Raw genomic sequence first — 14,603 nt, forward strand, 5'->3', positions numbered from 1 at the left:
GACCCTGATGAAGGGACCTCTACTTCTCATTTGCAAGAATTAAGTGGCAGACACTCCAACCAGGACTAGAGGGGCCCTGCCTCTGGCCAGGTAGAGGAGAGGGATAACCGGATTTAATGGACTGGGTGGATCCGATGGCTTGGCACATCGGAACCACAAGAATACAAAGCTCTAGTGGACACTGGCGCACAATGTACCTTAATGCCATCAGGCTACCAAGGGACAGAATTCATATGTATCTCTGGAGTGACAGGGGGATCCCAACAGTTAACTGTACTGGAAGCTGAAGTGAGGTGGGAATGAATGGCAAAAGCATCCCATTGTGACTGGCCCAGAGGCTCCATGAATCCTTGGCATAGACTACCTCAAGAGAGGGTACTTCAAGGATCCAAAAGGGTACCGGTGGGCTTTTGGTATAGCTGCTTTGAGCACAGAGAAGATTAGGCAGCTGTCTACCCTGCCTGGCCTTTCAGAAGACCCTTCCGTTGCAGGATTACTGAGGGTTGAAGAACAGCAAGTACCAATCGCTACTACAGTGGTGCACCGATGGCAATATCGCACCAACCGAGGCTCCCTGTTTCCTATCCATGAGTTAGTTCATCATCTGGAGAGCCATGAGTTGGTTCACTGGCTGGAGAGTCAAGGAGTGATCAGCAAGACTCGCTCACCCTTTAATAGTTTTAACAATTTTTTTTTTCCTTTAATTAAATTATCCTTATCTCAACCCGTGAGTAGTTCTTTCCTTTACTTCTTACCCTCCTTATCTAAGGAGGGGGAGTGAGAGAGTGGTTGTGGTATTTAGCTGCCTAGCACGGTAAAACCACCACACCTATGTCCTTGTCTGTGAGGTGACCTTCCCCATCAAGTAGCTGACCTATGTTTTCTTTGGTTCTACTTTTTCTGTTCACATATCTAAAAAAAAACTTTTTTATTGCCTCCCACAAACTTGGCCAGCTTCAACTCTAATTGGGCTTTGGCCACACAAATTTTCTCCCTGCAAATGCGAACAGTGTCCCTGTATTCCTTCCACGCCACCTGACCAGCAGCCATACATTTTCTTTTTTCACCTATGCTCCAGTAGAAGATCCCTGGTCAGCCAGACCTGCCTTCTGCTCTGCCTGCTTGACTTCCGATAGTTTGGAGTTGCCTGATCTTGTGCTTTTAGGAGGCAGTGCTTAAAGACTGACCAGCACTGATGAACGCCAATGCCTTCAAAAGCACCTTCCTAGGGGACCTTGCTGACTAGTTCCCTGAGCAGCCTGAAGTCTGCTTTGCCCATATCCAGGGCTGATGTTTTGGTGGCAGTTTTCCTTCTGTCACCAAAAATTTTAAACTGAACCACTTCATGGTCACTATGACCGAGACGGCTGCCAATTGCCATGTCCCCCACAAGACCCTCTCTGTTTCTCCAGCAACAGATCTAGTTGGCTCCTTTAGCACCTGCACCAAGAAGTTATCATCTATGTGCTTTAGGAACCTCCTGGACTTGCTCGTGTCGGCTGTGTGGTGATCCCAGTTGACGTCTGGCAAGTTGAAGTCCCCCATAAGGACAAGGGGAGTTGATCTTGAGGCATCTCTTAGTTCTGCAAAGAATAATTCATCGGCATTGTCGTCCTGGCCAGGTGGTCTGTAATAGACTCCCACAACGACATCCCCTTTATTTTTTCATCCCTTAATCCTTACCTAGAGGCTCTAAACTTTGCCATCGCCAACTTGAAGTTCCACACAGTCCAGCCCCTTCTTCACATACATCGTCATCCCGCCACCTCACCTACCCTGCCTGTCTCTCCTGAAGAGCTTGTAACCAACTATTGCGACACACCAGCCACAGGACTCATCCCACCAGGTTTCGCCTATGCCTATGATGTCGTAGCTGTAGGACTGGGCCAAGACTTCTAGCTTGTCCATTTTATTCTTCATACTGCGTGTTTGTGTAGAAGCACTTCAAATGCGCCTCCCTACACGCAGCACCTTGTGGAGCAGACCAAAAGACTTTACTAGCACACAGTCCCTCTGATTCTAGCACACCATCCCTTAGCTTATCACTGGTGTGCCTGTTTTTTTTCCCTTTCCCCCTTCGACTCTAGTTTAAAGCCCTATCTATCAGCCCTGCCAACTCCAGAGCAAAAATCCTTATCCCTCTTTGAGAGAGGCATGTCCCATCTGGTGACAGTAGGCCTGGTGTCGCATAGACCTTCTCATGATCGAAAAACTCAAAGTTCTGCCTGTTGCACCAGTCCCGAAGCCACGTATTAATGTGATGAGTCTGCTTGTCAACATTGATCCCCCCTATCAGAAGGACAGAGGCAAACACAACCTGTGCCCCTGAACCTTTAACTAGTTTCCCTAAAGCCCTAAAGTCCCTTTTGATCGCTCTCGGACTTCTCGTTGCTACCTTGTCATTACCAGCCTGAAAGACCAGTAGCGGGTAGTAGTCGGTCGGCCATACCAGGTGCATGACTTTCTTAGCTAAGTCTCTCACCCAAGCCCCAGGGATGCAACAGACTTCCCTGTGGGTTGGGTCCAGTCAGCGTTTTGGGCCCTCTGTCCCTTTCAAAAGGGAGGTCCCCATGACAATAACCCTTCTTTCTTTCTTGACAGAAGATGTAGCAATGCAGGGAGTAGGTTGCCTTGCCTTAGGCACCCTCTCCAGCTGGGACAGGCTTTTGTCTACATCGTTGTTCTGACAGTCGTGTTCTAGAGCCTTTATCTGTGAAAGCAACATAATTGACGCTCAGGACGTATGTCTTGACACTGAGCAAGGTGTTTGGCACTTTGAAATTCATCCAAATACTAGTCAAAAGACTGTGCTTATATATTGGTCAAGGCTGTCCATGTTTAAGAACTGCTTGTGCTTTTGTAGAAGTAGATAAGGAGAATATAACTCTCCCTAGCAAAAATCATTCTAACTTTTGAATTTGTAACTTTGTTAGAATTGTCAGGTGTTATTTTTATATTTGGCACCAGTGGTATCCCACCAGTTGATCAAGTCTAACAATACAATGTAAACAAGATGCTAGTCATCACTGGTGGGATACACTTTTCGGGTGGTCGCCAACGGCAAATGGCATCCTCAATACATTGTGTCACCCAATCATAGTCATATTGATCTTAGTAGGTATAAGTCTTGTATTGTCTGTAATTATACTAATCTGGAACTGGAGAATGTTATACCAGATAGCCATGCTGACTTCTTTGTTGCAAGTCCATGGTATGGCATTAAGTTATCAGTACCAAGTTGGGAATCTTTGCTGTGAGTAAAAGAATTTACTAATCTTCTAGAAAAGGGGGGACTGAAGCCAGGGATAGAAGAATGGGGGCTTGCTTAATGGCTTTAAAATAGATATAGTTGAGCGTCTTTGCTTACTACTGTGAAAATTAACCAAAACAAGGAGTCTCCGAGCCCCTCACAGAAGATGTTTCCTGACAAAAATGGGGAACCTGTCTCAAAAACCAGCTGAGACCGACCTTGTGGTTTGGACAAGAGCCAAGGAACAGCTGAGTCTGTACAAAGGCAGGGGGTCAACTAGTGGTGATGAAGAGGAGTTATCGGACTTCATCCCCACGACCCCCTGACAACCACCACTAGAAGGCACTGCGCAGGCACAGATCAGAGGAGTTTATGGAAATGACTTCTTGGAGCTAATTTTAATACAAAGCAGGGATAGTTTATGAATATGTACAGGCGTATTGGGAAACTTCATGCATATGTAACTTTTTACTGCATATAACCAAAGCAAGTTGCTGCATTAAGGTGCACATGCCTTTGGGAGCTATCCCACATGCGCCTGGTGCCGAAATAAACCACATACCTACTTTATAACTTATTTGCTTTGAGTTATAGATTTCTTCCATGAATCGAATGGAGCTTCTTCTATTCCTCAGGACACGCTGGAAAAAAATAGAACATGGACAAAGGCCTTCTAGCATAAAGGAATTACAACAAGGATTGGGAGCTTTAAGTTATTGGTGCAAACACATCCCAGGTTTTGCTATTATTGTGCGCTCTTTGTATAATCATGGGAATGGACTGAACAACACACCAGTGCATTAGAATTGTTAATAAAGGAATCGAGGTTGTTCCAGCAGCTTGGTCCCATACACCCGACTGACCCTATTTACGTGGAATGGGGGTTCAATGAACATGCCTCTCATTGTAACCTATGGCAAAGGGTGCCAGAAGTACCAGAAAGACCACTAGAGTTTACCTCCCACTCTTTTAGTGATGCTGAAAGGAGATACTCAGATCTTGAGAAGGGTTTATTGTCCCTAGTGCAAGCAGTAAAATGGACAGAACAGATAAGGAGAAAGCAAAATGTGATCGTCCGGGGACCTTTCCTTCTCCTGGACATAGTCCGTAAAAGAACAACACCACCTGCTGGCATTGCTCAGAAACCGACGATTTGTAAATGGTATGCCTATCTGGAAGGTATTAATGAAATTATGCCATTCACCAAGGGTAGTACTAAAATATCTAAACTACAGAAGGACATAGTACCCTCTTGTTCCAGTCTCTACGAACTAAACCATCCCCAATTCAGGAAGCACCTCCAGGAGTGTGGTTTACAGATGCCTTGTCCCATAGGGAGAACAATAAGTGGAAATACAAAGCTGTGGCATTGGAAGTAGCAACAGGAGAAAAACTGATTGAAACAAGTGAAGGCAGTGCACAGGTTGGGGAACTTAGAGCAGTTCTATTAGCTGCACAACACGGTGCTACCCATATCTATACTGACTCATATGCTGTTTTTAAAGGAGCCACCAAGTGTATAGGCCACTGGACAGTTAGTGATTGGCAGGTGAACAGCATTCCAGTCAGGCAAACTGAAACTTGGAAACAACTGTTAGAGATAGGAAAACAGCGAACACTACATCTAGGATGGGTGAAAGGACACGATCAGTCAAACTCCATAGCTGCTCAATTTAATCAGCACGTGGACAGCCTCACATGGTTGCGAAAAATTGATGTTACCAATGATAACCAAGAATGGGAACGTTTACTCGAATGGTTACATGTTAAGTGTGGCCACACCGAACGGGCTGATTTGTACCAAGAAGGTATAGCCCAAGGATAGCCTATATCAGTTAAATTGTGTGAACAGGTGGTGACTGCCTGTTCCCAATGTCATTTATGGCTTAACAAAGACCATCTGGATAAGGCGCTCCCCGCCTTGCACATTTGGGACAGGAAAATGTTGTGGCACCCCTGGCAGATTGACTATATTGGCCCATTGCGACCACTGGGTGGAAAAAAGTATATTCTAGTAGGAGTGGAGGTTATATCTGGTCTCACTATGGCTGCTGCTTTTACATCATAATTGCACTTAATTGCATTGTTCCTAGCCGTGATAGTTCTCATTGAACGAGACTGGAGTGAGGGTGTGTTATGTTGTTGGTGAATCCATCACCATGATAGTTCAGTATTCTGAATCTGACCAGACCCATATCGGTTAATACGTTATTGATGAATCTGTGACCGTGATAGTTCAGTATCCTGAATCAGACCAGACCCGTAACAGTTAATTGGCTACACTCCCTTAACGCAATACCTTCAAAGAAGGGCAAGCAGCATAGAAAAAATAACATTGTTTGAAAATATAACTGATATTCAAACATAGCAGCATAGAAAAGTATCAGAAATGACAAAAAACAAAGCTCAGACCAGCAGCAAGTTACAGCAACATTGGTAGTTGTGTCACTTGTGCTATTATAACCAAGGTATCATTGCTAAATTTAGGAGTAAACATTTTGATGGCAAAAATTGCATCCCTTGATTACCTATGTTTAGACCCATTTATTTCACTGAAGCATCTAAGTTCCTAACAGCCTGAGGTGTTAAAAAGTCAACATATTAAACTACACAACTGAAAACATTATTTGTAAAGCAGTCAAAGAAGGTTACCTCCCATTTCACAGTATTATTTGTTCTGGATGGTGTACCAATTTGCTCTTCTCCTACAGTGGAACACTCTGGAGACTTGACAGAAAAGGAAATATGGGAAATTTTTTCATGCCAAGCCTATCAGAAAATACAGAAGGCTAAGAAGCAGCACTTTAAGACAACTGTATTTTAGCAGTAAAGGACCACCAACTCTTTTGATGCACAAAAATATAAAGTTATATTTCTCTGAGAAAACTTTAACAATTTTATTTTGTTCATTTTGTTCACAGGAATAAAATCATAACCGCTTACAAGTTATTTTAATTGTATACAAACTCTCTTTAGAGGTACACTTAAAACCCTCCAATAAAGGGGAAGCATAACTTCTCAATAGCAAGTTAAAAGTCATTAAGTACATTGGGGATGAAATATTAAATGTCTATAATTGCAGCACCCTCTGCATTCAGTGTGCAACTCCAAACACGAGGAAAGAAACCAGTGTACAGTACTAATACTGTTTAAATAACATAAGATTATACATTGCAGCATAAATAACAGTACATACATACACTCTTGGTACATGTTGGTATATATGTTTTCAAACAGAAGCACACCCAGTCAGAAGCACACTCCACACATCCTCTCAAACAAACACACAGACACACACCATTCGTGCCCATTCACAGTATCTGAAAGTAGATTACTATGTTGTTTGGAGCTAGCACTTTTTATAAAAGCATATGCTAAAAGATCACGTCGACTGTATTCTTGCAGCATCACTCAGAATGATCACACACACAAAAAAATGGAAAAGTTAGTGCACAAACAAAATTAAGCTAAAAAAAAGTCTGGAGTTCCAATCAAATGGTTAGTATAGCAATCCCACAATTGTGAAGACTAACTATAAGCTTTATAATCGATTAAGTTGCACAGTGCAAAGGAAGGTCCATTGACTCTTTTTGTAAAGGGAATTCTGGAAGCTACGTGGGTAAGTTCAATGGACAGTTCATACATGCACATGACTAGGAACACCCAAAGTAGATTTGTACTCTTAGATTAGTCATTCTGAATCACGATGCACTTCTGAAGCATCAGCTCTACAAATTGGGCAGGTACGATTTGCCTGTAAAACCAGAAATAAAGTTTAATGTACGGACAAATACACTTGTTAAGGTAACTGCGTCTGAAACACAGAAACAAAATGAAATTGCCACTCTCAGTGATCGAGAGTACCCAAAGGGGACAATAAAAAAAATAAACCCTATGTGTGCCCTTTTTGCGTTACTTTAGAATATGTGAAAATGACCTGATAGGTTTATAAACTCAAAGTTATGCTATTGAAAAGAAATATACAGTGGGCAGAGAAACCCACCGCCACCAGAGAAACAAGACAAAGGTAGAAAAAGGTGTCCTATATTAGGGTACACTAGTCTTACTAGCTCTATTTGTCATGAATTACAGCTTTTTAGGCTCTCACTACCCCATTATCCAAGTAGAAGAGCAGAAGTCTACCATGCAGGCTTGGCCAAAGCTAGAAAGCTGAGCTGAGGGGAGGGGGAAGAGGAGGGTTTTTATTAACACACACAACATAACACATAGCCTGACTAAACAGCTTCAAAGCTCGCCTTGTGTAAAAGGTTTAAGTTTAGACCTTCCGTGAAAAACTTGTTCATAATGCACCAATTCATGAAATAACTCAGGTTGGAAAGAACCTCCTGCTCAAAGCAAGGTCAGCTGTAAGGTCAGACCAGGTTACTTAGGGCTTTCTCCACTTAGGTCCTGAAAATATCCAGGATGGAGGCTGCACATAATTTCTGAACCCCTGTTCGACTAATTGCTCTTATTTATTTCATGAAATTAATTCCCCTTTGCATCTTAACATAACTGGTGCAAAGATGATTAAGGTACACATAATAATAATGCATCATATGCTGCAATGTGTATGCTCTCTTAACTTCAGGCAAACTAACTTTCTGCAACATAAGAACACAGAGCTGCACAACAAAATGAAATTATCATAAGAAATATTAAAAAGAAATTTTATAGCTGAACTGAAATGCATTTAGAAGAAAAGGATTTACAGTGTCATTAAAATTTTATCAAAACCTTCTTGGCTATAAAGCCAAGCTTCTTGGCTATAAAGCCATCAAAACTAAGATGTGCACCCTAGATTATAGTTAGTATTTACTTTTTTCTGAAATGCGCATGATATTTCCTACTCTAAGTACTCTCAATCATTCATGATACATATTAAAACAGTTATTTTTTTACTTGCCCCAAGAACTGAAATTCATAGTGATGGGACGGATTCTGATAGGAGTGCTTTCTATCAGTGAAGATCATTCTCAAATTCCTTTAAAAATGACCCTATTCCAAATATTATTAGAAATATATATCTTTGTTAATCACAAAAAATAATATTTCTATAGTGTAGCAAAAAGAAGATAAATCCAACTTCTGCATTTTTTTTGTTACTTTGGAGCCTAAATATTAAAAATGAGAAACAAGAGGTGAAATGCAGCATAAAATTAAAGAAAAACAGAAACTACAAACTAGGACATTATAAATTGCATCCAACACAGATTTTATTTCATTTACCTTAAGCCATTTATCAACACACTTGGCATGAAACTCGTGGTTACAGGGTAAGACTCTAAGTAGCTGCCTCGATTCAAAGTCACACATACACACTACGCACCTAAAAAAAATAAAGCAAATATCTTTAAACTTTCCAATTTCATAACAATAATTTAAATTCTATAGGCAACTTTGCTAAGCCACTATTGATCATATTTGAGAAGTTGTGGTAGTCCGGTGAAGTTTCCACTGACTGGAAGAGGGGAAACAACCCCCATTTTAAAAAGGGAAAAATAGGAAGACCTGGGAAACTACAGGCCAGTCAGTCTCACCTCTGTGCCTGGCAAGATTATGGAGCAGATCTTCCTGGAAACTATGCTAAGGCACATGGAAAGTAAAGAGGTGAATGGTGACAGCCAATATGGCTTCACTAAGGGCAGATCGTGCCTGACAACTCTGATGGCCTTCTATGATGGGGTTACAGCATTGGTGAGTAGGGGAAGAGCAACAGACATCATCTACCTGGATTTGTGCAAAGTATTTGACACTATCCCCCCGATACCCTTGTTTCTAAATTGGAGAGACATGGATTTGATAAATGGGCCACTTGGTGGATAAAGAATTGTCTGGATGGTCGCACTCAAAGAGTTGCGGTCAATTGTTCAAGGTCCGAGTGGATATCAGTAACGAGATGTGTTCCTCAGGGGTCAGAATTGGGACTAGCACTGTTTAACATCCTTGTTGGTGACATGGACAGTGAGTACATGCATGAAGAGTGCACCTGCAGCGAGTTTGCTGATGACACCAAGCTGTGTCATGCAGCTGACACGCTGGAGGGAAGACATGGCATGCAGAGGGACCTTGACAGGATTAAGAGGTGGGCCCATGCAAATTTCATGAACTTCTATAAGGCCAAGTGTGAGATCCTGTATCAGGCCCGGGGAATCCTAAGCACAAATACAGACTGGGCAAAGAATAGGTTGAGAGCAGCCCTGAGGAGGACCTGGGAGTACTGGTGGATGAAAAGCTCAACATGAGCTGGCAATGTGCGCTTGCAGCCCAGAAAGCTAACCATGTCCTGGGCTGCATCAAAAGAAGTGTGGCCAGCAGGTCTAGGGAGGTGATTCTCCCTCTCTAGTCTGCCCTCATGAGACCCCATCTGGAGTACTGTGTTCAGCTCTGGGGCCCCCAGCACAAGAAGGACATAGGTGTATTAGAATGAGTCCAGAGGAGGACCATGAAGATGATCAAGCGGTTGGAGCACCTCTCCTATGAGGAGAGGCTGAGGGAATTGGGGTTGTTCAGCCTGGAGAAGAGAAGGCTCCAGGGAGACCTTATAGCAGCCTTCCAGGGGGCCTACAGGAAAGCTGTGAAGGGACTCTGTCAGGAAGTGTAGTGATAGGACAAGGGGGAATGGCTTTAATTAAAAAGTGTTGGATTAGACATTAGGAAGAAATTCTTTACTCTGAGGGTGGTGAGGCACTGGAACAGGTTTCCCAGAGAAGCTGTGGATGCCCCCTTCCTGGAAGTGTTCGAGGCCACGTTGGATGGGGCTTTGAGCAACCTGGTCTAGTGGGAGGTGTCCCTGCCAATGGCAGGGGGGTTAGAACTAGATGATCTTTAAGGTCCCTTCTCACCCAAACCATTCTATGACTCTATGATTCTATAACTTATAAGGTGCGTCTGCAAAAGTGTTTTTTCTTTTTTCTTTCTTTAACCACTGGAGTATCTACAGCAATCAAACTTTTGTGGGTATAGCTCTTGTATACCAGTGGAAAATGAGAATTACTTTTTGTTTTGTTCACCATGGGTTCAAATCCCAAAGCAGTCATGGGCTCAAACTCATACCCACAAGAGTTCACTGGCCCTTGTAGTAAATATATTGTATTACCATAATTCAAATATTGGAGTTAATATAATATAATATAATATAATATAATATAATATAAACAGCTGTTTCAGTTTTGAGTTTAATTTTAGCTATATTAAAATAATAAAATTACAAAACAACAGAAAACCAGATCTGAGTATTTTTCAAAGTCATAATTGAATAAATCACAGAATCATGGAATCACAGAATCACAGAATTGTAGGGGTTGGAAGGGACCTCAAGAGATCATTGGGTCCAACCCCCCTGCCAAAGCAGGTTCCCTAGAGCAGTCTGCCCAGGTAGGCGTCCAGACGGGCCTTAAATATCTCCAGAGAAGGAGACTCCACAACCTCCCTGGGCAGCCTGTTCCAGTGCTCCGTCACCCTCACCGTGAAGAAGGTCTTTCACATGTTGGTGCGGAACTTCCTGTGATCCATTTTTTGGCCACTGCCCCTTGTCCTGTCCCCACAAACCACTGAAAAGAGATTGGCCAAATCCCTCTGTCTCCCACACTTAAGGTATTTGTAAACATTGATAAGATCCCCTCTCAGTCTTCTTTTCTCCAGGCTGCACAGACCCAGGTCTCTCAGCCTTTCTTCATAGGGCAGATGCTCCAGGCCCTGTACCATCTTTGTGGCCCTCCGCTGGACACTTTCCAGGAGATCCCTGTCTTTTTTGTACTGGGGAGCCCAGAATTGGACACAATACTCCTGGTGAGGCCTGACCAGGTGTAGTGGGGTTTATGTGGCAAGGTTTTGGTAGCAGGGGGCCATAGGGGTGGCTTCTGTGAGAAGAATCTAGAAGCTGCCCCATGTTAGGTAAGGGCCCCACTGCTGACCAGAGCTGAGCCAGTAAGTGGTGTTGTTTGTGCCTCTGTGAGAACATATTTAAGACAGGGAAAAAAACAACACTGTGACACACAGCAGATGGGAGAGTGAGAGGAGTGAGGAACAGCCTTGCAGGCACCAAGGTCAGTGCAGAAGGAGGGGGAGAGGTGCTCCAGGCACCGGAGCAGAAGTCCCCTGCGGCCTGTGGTGAGGACCATGGTGAAGCAGGATGTCCCCCTGCAGCCCATGGGGTACCATGGTGGAGCAGGGTTCCATACTGCATCCCGTGGAGGAGACCACGGTGGAGCAGGTGGACCTGCACTGACGGAGGCTGAGGCCTGTGGAAGACCCCTGCAGGAGCAGATTCCGATCTGTATCTGTAGCCCGTGAAGAGGAGACCATGCAGGAGCAGGTGACTTGGCAGGAGCTGCTGCCCATGGGGGTTCCAGGCTGGAGCAGTTTGCTCCTGAGGGATGGACTAGTAGACAAGCTAGGTGCGTGTGTCGATTTGCTTGAGGGTAGGAAGGCTCTGCAGGAGGATCTGGATAGGCTGCACCGATGGGCTGAGGTCAACTGCATGAAGTTCAACAAGGCCAATTGCCAAGTCCTCCACCTGGGGTGCAATAACCCCAACCACAGCTACAGGCTGGGAGATGAGTGGTTGGAGAGCTGCCAGGCAGAGAAGGACCTGGGAGTGATGGTTGATAGTCGGCTGAATATGAGCCAGCAGTGTGCTCAGGTGGCCAAGAAGGCCAACGGCATCCTGGCTTGTATCAGGAACAGTGTGACCAGCAGGGCTAGGGAGGTGATCGTCCCCCTGTACTCGGCTCTGGTGAGGCCACACCTCGAGTACTGTGTTCAGTTTTGGGCCCCTCGCTACAAGAAGGACATCGAGGTGCTAGAGCGGGTCCAGAGAAGGGCGACGAAGCTGGTGAGGGGCCTGGAGAACAAGTCCTACGAGGAGCGGCTGAGGGAGCTGGGCTTGTCCAGCCTGGAGAAAAGGAGACTCAGGGGCGACCTTATCGCTCTCTACAGGTACCTCAAAGGAGGCTGTAGCGAGGTGGGGGTTGGTCTGTTCTCCCACGTGCCTGGTGACAGGACGAGGGGGAATGGGCTTAAGTTGTGCCAGGGGAGTTTTAGGTTGGGATCTTAGGAAGAACTTCTTCACTGAAAGGGTTGTTAGGCATTGGAACAGGCTGCCCAGGGAAGTGGTGGAGTCACCATCCCTGGAGGTCTTTAAAAGACGTTTAGATGTAGAGCTTAGGGATATGGTTTAGTGGGACTGTTAGTGTTAGGTCAGAGGTTGGACTCGATGATCTTGAGGTCTCTTCCAACCTAGAAATTCTGTGATTCTGTGATTCTGTAAAGTCAAGGTAGATGACATCCACTGCTCTCCCCCTGTCTACGCAACTAGTGATGCCATCATAGACTATGATGGCATCATAGGCTATGAGATTGGTCAAATCATAGAATCATAGAAAGGCTTGGGTTAGAAAGGACTTTAAAGATAATCCAGTTCCAACCTCCCCCTGCAATGGGCAGGTATGCCACCCACTACATCAGGTTGGCCCAAGGCCTCATCCAACCTGGTCTTGAACACCTTCAGGGATTGGGCATACACAACTTCTCTGGGCAGTCTGTGCCTCACCACCCTCTGAGTGAAGAATTTATTCCTAAAATCTAATCTGAATCTCCCGTCTTTTAGTTGAAAACCATCCCCCCTTGTCCTTTCATTGTCTGACTGAGCAAAAAGTTGTTCTACATCTTTTTATAAGCTACTTTAAGTATTGAAAAGATACAATAAGGTCACCCTAGAGCCTTCTCTTCTTCAGGCTGAACATCCCAAAAATCTCCTTCCCATTTTTAGTATGAAAAATATTTCCCTTAAATTGCATCTATATTCAGTTGTACATGTTTTATTAATACATTTCTTCCCCAGGTACATTATCAACATAAGTTATCTGTTAACTTGTTTAACAGATAACTTAACAGATTACTTTACTGTTTTACAGATAACTTAACAGATAACTTTAACAGATCTGTTATCTTGTTTAATTTCAAACATTTGACAGCTCTCTATATCACTTTCAATGCCTCATACCTATAGCTCATTTCTCTTTATGTAGATCTTTTAAACAGAATTAATCCTAAAAATAAAAGAATATAGCTGTTAACCTCAAATACTCTCAAAAGCTCTTCCAGAAGAACTTGAAATGTTAGCACTTGGAAAATATTTCAATATAGGTTGAATTCCAAGTTGATGATGCCCTTTTAATACCTAGTATAGAAAATAAAAATTTGGAAGACTTTTAAAAAATACTGATTAACTAAAAGTGAACATCTAATTTAAGTGAGATGGTACAGAATTTTAAAGCCAAGAAAAACAATATCTGATTTGGAAAATGGTTTAAGATAATTTATCATTTTTATTTGTGTGCTTTTGGAGTGCTTGTGTTACAGTATTTATCCAGTTGATGCTGCAGCCTAAAGGAATGGAAACACAGTCATGTAAAGTATGTAAATTTGAGATAGGTGTACTTACAACGTCTGTTCCGATTGGTGGTTGTTTGGATTGAACCTGTAAGATGGAAGCTGTTCTATGTCTGCCTTTGTCAGTCCTTGAGGTTTGGCTTCTCCTAGACGTTCTGCCAAATTCAGCAGTGCCTAAAACCCAAGGAAATTGGGCTTTTTAACATTCATCGCTCAAACAAGCTCCAGCTCTACCAGGATTGATTTTTTCTGCCTTGTCACTATCCCACCAGGTAGCACAATCCAACTCTCCATCAGGAGATATTTAGTCTTCTCTCTCTGCAACTGCACGCACTATGGAAATATGTCTTTTAAGTTTTGATCATTGATAAATCATTCTGAACTGCATACGATAGTATCTTTGGGATTTTCAAACATCCGTTATACAACAGCATCTGCATTCACAGCTTGATACATGTTTTGCTTTGTAAGGGAACCCCACCACCACCCCAACTCCAGTAGTGTGAGTAACCAGAAAAAAATGTCACCAAACTTGCTTTCTAGGAATACGAAATGAGCCTAGATCTATGTGTGAAGCCAAGAGTTAAAAGGGACAACTTTTGACTCCCATTACACTTCTTGGGCTAGTTGAACTGAGACATGAAGAATTTATGTTGAACCTTTGGAAACAAGGGCATGACATCAAATGGAAAAGGAGACACTTCCTGATTAAATGTTGTACTAATTTGTACAGGTAGAAAACTGTACCTAAGTGCTCCTCATGTAAATAATTTCTGCTCCCTCATGAGGGGCTCCAGAAAAGCATCACTATCAATTTGATAGAGAACTGAAACACATAAGTTAAGATATTTGATGAAAGATGCAAAGAGTACAGATCACAGACAGAACTCAAATAGCCCAAAACCTGGAACCCAACATCTCAGCTACCAGATAATGCTTCTTTTTACTAGCACAAGAA

General features: G+C 43.3%; 1 protein-coding gene across 1 annotated transcript in view; it reads right to left on the reverse strand.

Moving 5' to 3' along the window:
- Positions 1–6,094: 6,094 nt before the first annotated feature.
- The window catches only part of LOC311426300 (E3 ubiquitin-protein ligase RNF38-like), a 171,474-nt gene continuing 162,965 nt past the window's right edge, over positions 6,095–14,603 (reverse strand). Inside the window, exons 11-13 of the mRNA XM_084502652.1 lie at positions 13,698–13,819; positions 8,480–8,579; positions 6,095–7,004 (exon numbers count right to left, since the gene is read on the reverse strand). Coding sequence (XP_084358778.1) covers positions 6,942–7,004; positions 8,480–8,579; positions 13,698–13,819 — 285 coding nt within the window. The 3' untranslated portion in view covers positions 6,095–6,941. The remainder of the gene's footprint in view (positions 7,005–8,479; positions 8,580–13,697; positions 13,820–14,603) is intronic.

Source organism: Aythya ferina, assembly GCF_964211825.1.
Source record: "Aythya ferina genome assembly, chromosome: W".
In the NCBI taxonomy this organism is placed as follows: domain Eukaryota; kingdom Metazoa; phylum Chordata; class Aves; order Anseriformes; family Anatidae; genus Aythya; species Aythya ferina.